Source organism: Lytechinus variegatus, chromosome 5 (genome assembly GCF_018143015.1).
Source record: "Lytechinus variegatus isolate NC3 chromosome 5, Lvar_3.0, whole genome shotgun sequence".
NCBI classification, from domain to species: Eukaryota; Metazoa; Echinodermata; class Echinoidea; order Temnopleuroida; family Toxopneustidae; genus Lytechinus; species Lytechinus variegatus.
In genome coordinates this window covers 33,336,128-33,349,406 of record NC_054744.1, presented here as the reverse complement: position 1 = coordinate 33,349,406, position 13,279 = coordinate 33,336,128, and the positions used below count along the sequence as shown (strand labels likewise).

At 38.2% G+C, this 13,279-nt stretch overlaps 1 protein-coding gene across 1 annotated transcript in view; it reads left to right on the top strand.

Annotated features, from left to right (window-relative positions):
* LOC121415961 (chromatin assembly factor 1 subunit A-like) overlaps positions 1 to 13,279 on the top strand; it is a 33,144-nt gene that overhangs the window by 10,060 nt on the left and 9,805 nt on the right. The window contains exons 2-7 of the mRNA XM_041609371.1: positions 7,797 to 7,859; positions 8,886 to 9,715; positions 10,243 to 10,547; positions 10,855 to 10,936; positions 11,495 to 11,692; positions 12,869 to 12,972. Coding sequence (XP_041465305.1) covers positions 7,802 to 7,859; positions 8,886 to 9,715; positions 10,243 to 10,547; positions 10,855 to 10,936; positions 11,495 to 11,692; positions 12,869 to 12,972 — 1,577 coding nt within the window. The 5' untranslated portion in view covers positions 7,797 to 7,801. The remainder of the gene's footprint in view (positions 1 to 7,796; positions 7,860 to 8,885; positions 9,716 to 10,242; positions 10,548 to 10,854; positions 10,937 to 11,494; positions 11,693 to 12,868; positions 12,973 to 13,279) is intronic.

Here is a 13,279-nt window from a genome sequence, read left to right as displayed (position 1 = left end):
CTTTCGGGAGCGGCTGTGAAATAATTTGTCCGTTGGTATTAAGGTACAATTAAAACCCTTTTTTCTCAAATAAGATTTCATTGACCGATTGATTTTGATTTATTTAGAAGGTAATATGTACAATCGTAAAATATACAAATTTATAGTATTGTATTATAACCACTGGATCAATTATATTTAAACACATATAGACCTTTTACTTAATAAGGACAAAGACAATTTAAAAGAATGCAAGAGACCATGTTTACCATCATGAGCGATTACACTTGATTAGGGGAAGCTGCTCGCATAAAAGTCACGACTCAAAAATTTTATTAACTCTAAATACTTTTAAATCTTTGATATATTTTCTTTAAATCTTCGAAATTATGTTATTGGGTAATGCAATTGGGCATACCATTCTCCATTAACACAAATGACATTCATTAGGCACACACCACTAAGCCACTATGGCATTACAATTATCCAACAACTATCCAATGATTATACCACTAGGCACATACTACTAAGACACAATATTGGGCATATGGTATACCATTGATACCAATCATATCATTAGGCATATGGCACTGAGACTATTGGATATCACTGAGACACCATTGAGTATATGGTATACCATTCACCATACCAGTCATACCACTATAGCGGCACATACTACTGAGACACTATTGAATATCACTGAGACAACATTGTATACCACTGAGACACCATTATACCATTCATCATACCATTATAGAGGCACATACTACTGAGACACCATTGAATACCACTGAGACACCATTGTATACCACTGAGACACCATTGGGTGTATGGTATATCATTCATCATACCATTATAGAGGCACATACTACTGAGACACCATTGAATACCACTGAGACACCATTGTACACCAATGAGACACCATTGGGTGTATGGTATACCAGTCAAACCATTAGAGGCACATAGTACTAAGACACTATTGAATACCACTGAGACACCATTGGGTGTATGGTATACCATTCATCATACCATTATAGAGGCACATACTACTGAGACACCATTGACCACCATTGAGACACCATTGTATACCACTGAGACACAATTGCATACCACTGAGACACCATTGGGTGTATGGTATACCATTCATCATACCATTATAGAGGCACATACTACTGAGACACCATTGAATACCACTGAGACACCATTGTACACCAATGAGACACCATTGGGTGTATGGTATACCAGTCAAACCATTAGAGGCACATAGTACTAAGACACTATTGAATACCACTGAGACACCATTGGGTGTATGGTATACCATTCATCATACCATTATAGAGGCACATACTACTGAGACACCATTGAATACCACTGAGACACCATTGTACACCACTGAGACACCATTGGGTGTATGGTATACCAGTCAAACCATTAGAGGCACATACTATTGAGACACCATTGACCACCACTGAGACACCATTGTATACCACTGAGACACCATTGGGTGTATGGTATACCATTCATCATACCATTATAGAGGCACATATTACTGAGACACCATTGAATACCACTGAGACACCATTGTACACCACTGAGACACCATTGGGTGTATGGTATACCAGTCAAACCATTAGAGGCACATACTACTGAGACACTATTGAATACCACTGAGACACCATTGGGTGTATGGTATACCAATCATACTATTACAGGCACATACTACTGATACACCATTGAATACCACTGAGACACCATTGTATACCACTGAGACACCATTGGGTGTATGGTATACTATTCATCATACCAATCATACCATTACAAGCACATACCACTGAGACACCATTGAATACCACTGAGACACCGTTGGGTGTATGGTATACCATTCATCATACTAATCATACCATTAGACACATACCACTGAGACACCATTGGGTATATGGTATACCATTTACCATTGAATAAACTACCAATTACCATTAAGAACTTACCATTGAAACACCACTTAAATACCATTCGCGTACCATTTACCATTCAGACCACCATTCAACTACCATTCGGCACCATTCAAATACCATTGGCGATTTTTATAAGGGTGGTTTTCACTGTAACTCTTGTATATCAATAGACAAATCATTTCACATCCGATCATGAAAAGAAAACAAAATTAAGTTATCAGGAACCATACAAAATTTGAAATTCATGCATTTTATATTACATAACACATGGGGCAGCTGCTCGTTTATGACGTCACAAATCCAAAACTTTTAACTCTAATAACTTTCTTACTCTTTAACAGATTTTCCTCAAACCTTTACCAATATTTTTTACTATTTTTTCTGTTATTTTTACAACAAAGTTTTCTTCAGGGTGAACTTCCCCTTTAATAGTTCGGAGCTCCCGACCGCTGCGCGGGCTGGAGCCCAGGGTGTGGGGCTTACCTAGACAGCTGGCAGCCGTCTGTTTCGAGGAGTTTTTTAACATTTTTTTTTATTTATCCTCGTACACAGACGGCTCGCTATCGTGCAGCCACCATTAGGGGACTTGCAATGCAAAATCCCCCTGTCGGGGCTCTTCAATTTTTGTCTTTAATGAATAAAAAAAGGCAGTGTATACACTACAGCCAAGCCCACACGCGTGTGTCTTTACCATCCAGCCACACGCGTGTGGTTATATCCAGAACACTTATCTGTGGATACAGCCACACGCCGCCAGTAATAACAGTAAAACGCGTACCGGTATGTAGGTCTGACCGTCTATATCACGATCAAAATAACCTCATTTCTTCATTAAATTCTTACATTCTAAACCACTCTGATTTCTTTAAATCGTTTCAATTTCATTCTCACCGTCTTCTTTCCTTGCTTTTCTTGTCTTGTTACAAAAGGCCGCCTGTTAAATAGCAAATTTCCACACTTTTTCTACTTGTGTCGATTCTCTACTGACTCTAGGCTATGTGCGCGTACGTGCATACGTACGAAACCCAAACTGTGTACATGTATGTCTACTACTGCGCTGCGCTAACGCTGTATGGGTCTGCCACCGCGAAGGAAGCCAGAATCGACAGTAGAAAAAGAGAATTTGCTGTTAAACAGACGACCGTTTGTAACAAGACAAGAAAAGCAAGGAGAGAAGACGGTGAAAATGAAATTGAAACGATCTAAGGATATCAAAGGGGTTTAGAATGTAAGAATTTAATGAAGAAATTAGGTTATTTTGATCGTGATATAGACGGTCAGACCTACATACGTGTTTTACTGTTATTACTGGCGGCGTGTGGCGGTATCCACAGATAGGTGTTCTGGATATAACCACACGCGTGTGGCTGGATGGTAAAGACACACGCGTGTGGCTGTATACACTGCCATAAAAAAATTGACAATTATTGCGACCAAAATGCAAATTAATAATATTCCCTCCTGGCATTAATTGCCAAAAAACGGTGAAAAATCAAGTTAAAAGGAACAAGAACAGTGACTTACCTCGGCTGTCACGCAAATTCACTTCCCCGTTTTGTCCGATCTTAAGTACATAAATATATGGCCATTGAGTCCCTGTACTGTAGTACAGATCGCGCTAGAACTTGGGTCTCTGTATTTGGTGAGTGAAGCCAACCGAGTTCAGCTGAACAACCAACATAACAGAGACCGAAGCTTTTGGTCTAGGGCTTACCATGCTTACCGTGTATTTGACTATACTCACGGGACTAGCGTGATTTATGGTCTAAATATTCCTCCAAATGAATTGCGAAAACAGACATTATGCACTTCGTGACTTTTAATACCACGATTATAATATGGATGAAGGTCTAACGTCGTAACGAGTAGTTTTCCTGACAAGACTGAGCACATCAGACTGGAACCTCAAAAAAACAAAAAGTTCTCTCCTTCTATAAACAGTAGAGGCGCTGGTCATAAAATTGGGATCGTCCCAGTTTACAGGGACTGTCTCAGTTTATAAGGATTTCTTCACACAAGAAATCTAGGAATGTTCATTCACCTGTCAAGTGCAGACACCAATCAAGTGTGCTAGTCAATGTAAACATATCAGGTTTCATAACAAGATTATTGGAAGATGGTAAGTCATGAAAAATAGACGGTGAACTGGGGGGAATTGAGGTCACTGAATCTATTTTTAGCACTCAATTTCCGTAATTGCTGTCTTTGTCCCGTAGGGGGAAGTGAAAAAAAAACGTCCCCATAAACAAGGACAGTCTCAATTTATCAAGACATGATTTGTCTTGGTTTATGAGGATATCCTTGTTTTCTGGGACAATCCCAATTTTTGGACCAGCGCCTCTACTGATAAAGTTCTAGGCCATCCCCTGTCTCGATCGGCCATTTTTTTACGATTCATAACAAAAATGGCCGATCAAGACTAGTCTTGAGGACGCAATGATGATGACTCTTTAAAATCCTGTCATAGGCCTACAATGATACTTCTTCATCATTGATGGCTGAACAGGCCTTCATTCTTCAAAGACATGTAGGTGCATAGGCCTAGATCTAGATGATAGATCTAAGACTAAGAGAACGGAGTAAGATGGATTCCTAGGAAATCCATCTTTTCATAACAGGATCGCGCGAAATATGTTTATTTTATTAAATTCTACACCTTCCTATGCCTAGTGCATAGGAAGGTTTAAAAAAATGTTAGATAAAAATGTAAAAAATTAAGGTTTCTTACCTGATGCCGCGTAGAGTAGACCCCTCGATCCACATGTAAACAACGGAAATACAATAGCGTCGACCCTTGAACCACTGATGTATGACGTACTTCCGGCTACCAGCCGTTTGAAAAACCATTTAGATCTATAGATAAAAATTTTATTTTACAAATATTAAAATTTATTACGTAATTAGATCTATAAATAATTGTTTTAATACTACAAATTATTTATAACCGAGTGACAAAGGTGGGATCAAATGGTGGTTTGTTGTAAAAATCATAGAAAGTAATAGCTTTATTTCTTTTTACTCTTCACCCTTATTTCACTCCTTGTCCATCCTCCTGTTTCCTCAAAATTGGTGATTTTGGCCCAATATCTTTTTCCTCACACATGTATTTATTCACGGCCGATTTCAAAAGATTGCATGCGATGTTTTGAAATCGGTCGTGAATAATACTGACCACCCGCGATACACTAAGTTTACGGCTGATTCTTGTCACGTTGGTGAAATATTTTGACTCAAGATTCTAAATCAGTTCTATGATGTCAACATGCTAAATGAATGATCGTCTCACTACTTCCACTGCGAGCTCCGGCACATGATTTGACGATTGACGACGGATATTTTGTTCTAAAGCCGTCTCATATCGGATTTTACTATGAACAACTATTTTTCGGCGAAGTTAGGGTCTGGTCAATACAATTTTGATGAATTCACTAAATTTTTTTGGGGGGTCGTAAAATCAATTCTTACCGTTCCTATGGACACTGCGCCTACTCTCCCGTGCGTATTGTTTGTAATACTAGGAGTGGGCTATACATGGGTCAAAAATACTTTTTTTGTAATTTCAATATGGGAACAGTTTTTTTTTATTCCTTGTAATGTATCTCAACATGAAATGACAATATTTTTTGTCTTGGGTCCGAGAAAAAAGTGTGCCGGGCCAAAATCCAAAATGGCCGCCAAAACCACCCAAAATCACAGTTTTGGCCACAACTTCTTTATTTGGTGGTCTTTTTCTTTGGTTTTGGTGTCTATTCATATGTATTTGGGGGCAGGCAATTTGTTTTTCCTATAATTAGTACTTTTAAACCATTATTTGTAGAGTTAAAAGGTAATTATACCTAATTTTTTCAATTTTTATAGCCTTTTTTCAGCCAAAAAGTAGATTTTATCGTCCTGGGGTTCTTGGATATTAGATGGTACGAGGTCAACAATAGCAAGCAGCTTCATAGAGCTATATCGCTTTTATTCCTCTACTGAGGGTTTTACGGATATTTGTGAAATATATCTTAAATAAAAAAAATGTTAATTATCCATAGGGGCTATACAGTATACAATGTACTGTACATACTGCACTGCATAAATGCATTGGCCACCATGACACAGCATGTATAAACTATAGTGTTATACATGTAGAAATTACCTCTTAGGTTTAGAATTAGATGCTTTAGAAATTGAAGATATGTTTTGTCTCAGAAACTATGGACATGTTTTGTCAAATATGCTAATTCAGGGGGCGGAGAAAGGTAATTAACCCCACATCATGGCATTTACACTGTAGATATTCTGGGTCCCGTTGCATAAAAATTTACCAATATGTTAACTTAATGGTAACTTACATGGAATCCTTGATTCTGATTGGCTGTTGATCAACATTACCATGATTATATAGTTACCTGACCCCATTAACATAGGCCAGTTAGACACCACAACCAGGTAAAAAAGCCTCCAAATGAAGAAGATATAGCTACATGTAGATATGTGATGTACGTATCTATGATATGTGATATTTTATGTGCAATTCATGTTGCTGGTTAGCCTGGTTTCATCATGTACATCAGCTGACAAGCAATTATCAAATTCACAATTCACAATCTAATTTTAAACTTTAAGAGCTTATTTCTATGACACTATAGTTTATATACAGGCTTTGTCATATGTCATGGTGGTCAATGCATGGAAATATGCAGTGAAGTATGTACAGTAACAGTACATTGTATACTGTATAGCCCCTATGGATAATTAACATTTTTTATTTAATAAGATATATTTCACAAATATCCGTAAAACCCACAGTAGAGGAATAAAAGCAATATAGCTCTATGAAGCTGCTTGCTATTGTTGACCTCGTACCATCTAATATCGAAGAACCCCAGGACAATAAAACCTACATTTGTCTGAAAAAAGGCTATAAAAATTGAAAAATTTAGGTATAATTACCTTTTTAACTCTACAAATAATGGTTTAAAAGTGCTAATTATAGGATAAACAAATTGCCTGCCCCTTAAAACATATGAATAGACACCAAAACCAGAGAAAAAGACCACCAAATAAAGAAGTTGTGGCAAAAACTGTGATTTTGGGTGGTTTTGGCGGCCATTTTGGATTTTGGCCCGGCACACTTTTTTCTCGGACCCGAGACAAAAAATATTGTCATTTCATGTTGAGATAAGGTAAAAGGAACACAAAAAAACTGTTCACACAGTAAAACCCAAAATCACCCATTTATAGCCCACTCCTAGTAATACGCAATAATTTTAAAGGGTGCAAGGTGGTGGGTTTCAAAAGAGGTGGTCGATATGTGATGGTCTCACTGTACATGCCTGGAACTGACAAACTCTGAGGCGGTCTGAAACCACCTACATATGTACTGTGGTCAGAAGTTGAGAAGCCCATTTGAATCCTTATGAAAACAAAAGTAGGTCTAGACGGTGAATTTTAAAGTAGACGGTAAAAAGGGGGAATTTTTACAATCGGAAAATCACATTTACATTTGCCAGTAAGGTAAGGTAAGCAAAAGAAAGAATTGGTTTCCCAAACTGGAGACTGTCTCTGAAATTGGATGCCAAAATTCTTTGCAAAGGTCCCTGATATTGGAGACAATCTCCAACACGAGAGACGGTCTCCCATATTGGCCCTGCGCCTCTACTGCTGGGTTTATATACATGTAGTCTAGGTAATGATCTGGTCATGGATGAATATGATGGATGGACATGTAAAGTAGGTCCTAGCATCTGTCTATCTTGCTGTACAAACCGACATTTAATTGGTAAAAAGGTGATAAATCATCTGAAATTAATTATCTCTTTTTCTATTATCATTTTTTAAAACTTTTTTTTTAATGAAATCCCACCCCCCTCCCAACAGGAACCATGAACGATGCACAAAGGAACGATGTTGTCAGTCCACCAGCAAAGCGAATGAAGCAAGGTCAGTAGACATTTTTTGTTGTTGAATCCTTTGATTTCAGAAGATTTCAAAATTCATCCAAATGAACAGTCATGAAAATTATTAGGCCTATTAAATTACATACTGCTTTCCTACTAGTAAAGCTCCCATAATCATTTCCTACTCTGTTTCTTCCCCTGCCACATGAAATTACTTTTAATCTGTGTCATTATTTATCATTTCGGCATGGATGGTGGGTGGGGGGCAATTGCATGGGGGCTCAGGAATGCCCCAAAGAGCTAGCCACAGAAAATTCCCATTCACTGCACTTTTAAAGCAGAGCTTATCCAATGTAGCAGATATATATATATATATATGTGTGTATAAAAGAGACGGAGGTAATGCATTGTAGTACCAACAAAGTTTTTTTCCAAGTTTAAATTTTCGATGCAAATGCAACCTCACGTCTTTGTCAGGGATACAAAGCTCAGTGACAAGATATTGAAATAATAGATGCATTCATGATTATGGTAGGACTGGAAACGTGCAGGTTGAAAAAAAGCATCACCATCATCATGAAAGCATACTGAGGCGAAGGCTGTAAATATTATTGCGTATTACTGCGCCTCAGTATGCTTTCATTCTGATGGAGATGGTTTTTTAACCTGTGGGTTTCCACGACTACCATAATCATGAATACATCTATTTCAATATCTTGTCACTGAGCGTTGTATCCCTGACATAGACGCAAGGTTTGCGTCGAAAATTTGGAATTTGAAATAAACTTTGTTGGAACTACAATGCATTACCTCTTTGTCTTTTTTATCTCATCTGTGTCCAACACGTGGAATATAATATCTATATTGATATATATATATAAATCCTGGAACACAGACATTTACATTGTTGCTGAGACAAAACCGACAGTTCAATGGATTTCAGAGAAAAATTGACATACTTTTAATAGAGTTTGGAGGGGTAAAACGTATATTTCATCGTGATATGCCCACTTTAATATGATTATTTTGTTTTCATTTTTATTTTCGCCCTTCTCTATCTGTTGTACAGCACGGCTTCCATTCTTTACTCTTACAAACAAGCCAAACATTTCTTCAACTCCATCCCCTCAAATTACCAAGAAGCCTAAGTTGGTCGATAGGGCCAGCCCTTTCCTCTCTGGAACAGGGAAAGTGAAGCATGGCGATAAACATACAACTCCCCTCAAGAAAGCTGAGACACCCCAAGGAAAGAAGCCTTCAGTCATGAAGGCACGGAAAATAGGCTTCAGCAGCGAGGTGGCAGGTAAGCCCTGCGCCCCTCCGGAACAAGAGGTCAGCTCAAGCTCAGAGGATACCAAGCCTTCGGAGAAGGAATGTGATTCAACAGTGGAAACCAGGGATTGCACCTCGACCGGACTTCCCAAAAAGGTCTCCAAGACAGCTTCCCTTGATCGGTTTGTGCAGAGTACCCAACAGCCTCATGTCTCAACCTCTGCTATCATCGACATCACTGATGCGGATGATGAAATGGAGGACGATGACGACTTTGAACCTCCAAGGAAGAGCAAGGCTGAAAAGAGGAAACGAGAGAGCCCCACTGAAAGTCCTACGGGTACCAGCACTGACACTGGTGAATCACCACAAGACAACGATTCAGCCGTCAACACCAGCATATCTTCAGTATCGTCATTAGAGCATGCATCTTCAGATGAAGAGGGCTGTGAGGCAAGTAATCATAGCAACAGTGTTGAGAATGACAAACAAGACACACTGATGGAAACTGCTACAAGTTGCTTGAAGGAGGAGAAAGGTGCTTTAAACAATAACGTCAAGAATGAGTCTATACAAATGCCCCCACAGCCAGTTACACCATCAAATCAGATGAAACCCATAAAGAAGGTAAATATAGATGTGAGTTAACCACAAAATTCATTGCATGTACAGTACATGTATCTTGTAAAATGGTCAAATAAATATTGCAGAAAAAGAAGATTCCATTGTTCCTCCCTGTATGTAATCTCTGAGTTTGAAAAAAGTGCATGGTCCGGCATTTCATGAATGAGTTGTAAGACATGTAACTGAATTAATTACGGTGTGTTTTTTTTTCTTCTGCAAGTTACCCGAGGAACTGCTTCTCAGCCAATGAAATTCAAGGAAGAGACAACAGATGTTGATGAGTCGCTCTACTGGCTTTTTAAAGTTTTATGTCCATCAGATAGTGCAAATATGAAATATCGAGAAATTAGGAAAGCAATTTAAAAGGAAATTGTTCTCAAATCAGAAACTTGGTCAGTTGGTCTTCATCTTTTGATTTGATAATAAATGTTCATTCAACCGCCAAGAAGGGTAATGGTGATACTTGAAGGTCATTAGAGGAGTACCAAATTTTTTTTATTACTCATCTTTATCTTCTAAAACTGTAACAGACTCCTATGTCAGCAAAGGCTTTGCAGAGGCTCAAGGAGCAAGATCAGAAGAAAGAGGAAAAGCAGAGGCTCCGGGAGGAGAAGAAACGCAAGCTGGAGGAGGAGAACGAGATGAAGAAACGGCTGAAGCTGGAGCAGAAGAAATCCAAGGAAGAGGAGAAAGAGGCCCAGAGGAAGCAGAAAGCCGAGGAGAAGAAGAAAAAGGAGATGGAAAAGCAGTTGAAGAAGGAGAAAGAGGAACAGGAGAGGATAGAGAAGAAGAAAGCCAAGGAGGAGGAACGGATGAAGAAACAAGAAGAGATAGAGTAAGTGCTTGCTTCCCTAAAAATAGACCATTACTGTATGAAGAAAAGAGGGTGGGGGCTTTGGGGTTCCCTCAAATTGGTCATGAGACTGACTGACATTCACACAGCCTTTCTCTTTCATTTTAACAATTGTACCTTATGTCATGAAAGATACTGCTCGTATCATCTTTCTCTTTGTCGCATTTCAACTTCCATTTGCAATGTACATGTATATCACTTCACCATCCAAGAATCATTTCAAGACCAACCACAAGGTGAACTGTAAGCCTCTTCTAGGTACATAATCATCTTTCTTGATTCATTACAGAGCTAAGCAGGAGGAGAAAAAGAAGAAGCAAGAGGAGCGTATTAAGCAAGAAGAAGAGAAAAAACAAAAAGAAGCCGCAGAGGTTAGTGAAACATCAGCACACATTATTGTCTACTCTATAATGTATGAATTCATTATTTCATTTTCTTGCAACTCTGCCAACATGAAGCTTGTCAAAATTATAGGTTTTTGTGAGCCACAAGGTTTGCATTTTATAATACAGTCGAACTTACCTCAATGAAATATCCTCAGACTGTTTAACACATATCACTGAATTATAATAGAAATCTATAAAGAGCTGACTTTGTGAAGGAATTTGATTTGATTAGGCAAAGATTTAATGTCAATATAAAAGTGTACTATCAGTACCAGAAGTATTACTCAGTCTCAGATAAATTGTATTGGTATGATGTTCACTTCTGTCACTTGCTTCATCAGAACATTGGGATGGAAAAAATTGTGATGGGAACCTACCTAGTTGCTTCCGTCAGTTTCCGGTTGCAGGCATTACTGACTTAGCTGAATGATGAAGAAATAATTTGTCACATTTTGGGACATTTCTTATTATTTTTCTCTTCATTTTAATAGCTATTCAATACATGTTGTTAACAAGTTTCCCATTATGATTCCCCATTTCCAGCTTTTGAAGAAAGAGAAGCAGTCTCAAGCCTTCAAAAGTTTCTTTAGCGTACAAGCTCAAGCCCCGGTGAAGAAACCAGAGGTCAAGGGTTGGTTTGCGCCCTTCGAGGTCAAGTCTGATATGGTCCTAGCACCATGCCGGCGAGTACAGGCCAAGGACCTGGACTTGGAGCAGGTTGATAAGCATCTGGAGACACCAGTGAGTGATGAAAACAAATGTTAATAAAATTTCTGTTTGGCAATAGTCATATTTTCACTTTGATAAAAAGTGTTTGATATTTCAAGCAGTACAGTCTCTATGGGTTGTCAGAGCTATCGAAACACTAAAAACTTTGACTGGCACTCGACAGAGCTTCCAACTTATACAGATTTTCATTATCTATTACTGAAAACTGAGAAGAATACTGATGGTTTATGCAAAATACTGATTTTTATTTTGTTTCTTTAGTGTGTTGTCCAGATGGTATTTCTTTGGAAATGCTGATTTCAGCAAAGTACTAATTTTCAGCTTTTAAAATGTACTTGATCTGGTTGGCTGCTCTGATTCTAATATTGCAATATCGCCCCACCCCACCTGCCCAGTACCAGATATTTTTACAATTCTAAGCCCTGGAAACCTTGTTTTCCCCCTTTGAATTTATATGGTTTATTCATTCTGGGTTAAAGTTTTCAGCACTAAAAATGCCCCCACAGGGAACAAAGTACATTGGGGCTCAGGGCTAATTTGCCACTAAATGCCCCACAAGAGCCTCTGAAATTCAAACATGATCCTAGTAAACATAACCTATCGCAAACTTTGGGCGTTGAAATGTCCACAATCCTGTTCACAAGTTTTTAGTAAATGATTTTTTTCACAAATTCAAATAGTATTTAAATTTGCATGCCATGGCAAATCCAGTTGTATAGTATGTACTCAGTTGACAGTGACACAATGATAAACTATTCAGGTTCACTCTCTTTCCTTATTTCACCTTCCTCATATTTTTTTTTTTCTTCCTTATTTGAAACTAATGATAATAGTAACAGGTGTGCTTTCTTTTCTCATTTGTTATGCACTATCACCTCTAGGATTGTGGATCAACAGGGTTTTATTCTCATATCAGAAATTTATCAAAAAACTGCAGTTTGTAAACCCTCCCCTGGAGCATCACTGGTTGTACCTTCATTGCGATACACATTTCTCCTTTCAGGGCTCTGTTTCATAAAGAGTCGTAACTTTGGCAACTACATGTACCATGGAAACTGGGCTCAGTAGCTAATCAAAATCAGGGTTTCCATGTTAGTTGCCATAATGGCAAAATCACAACAGTTGGAACTCTTTATGAAACGGGCCCCTGAACTAACACTTGTTTATTTTTCTTCTTCTTGATTAAAGTCAACTGGCAGTCTGTACCTGGATATTTTGAAATCAGGGAAGTACAAACCAAGGAAAGGTGTCCGTACACCGGGACCTTCAAGGGCTGCTCAAGGAAAAGACAGGTAATGAATACAAATACTGGTCACTATGCCCAAGTCAAATCGTTTGGGACCACAGAAATCTGTTTGACTTTCAGAGGGAAATTTAATTTAATTCCCAAATTGTCTGTTTCATTCCCCCCCCCCACCAATTATTTTGCATTGAGCCATGTGAAATTTGATTTTAAATGGTTTATTTTTGCATATACATGTAGACTTTAATGGTGTTAGAACAAATGGATAGTATACAAAATGGGTTTCTAGCCTAACTCAAATAAATTGTAAATGAACTACCGGTATGGCCATTAGATCAAATGATTAGTACATGTAG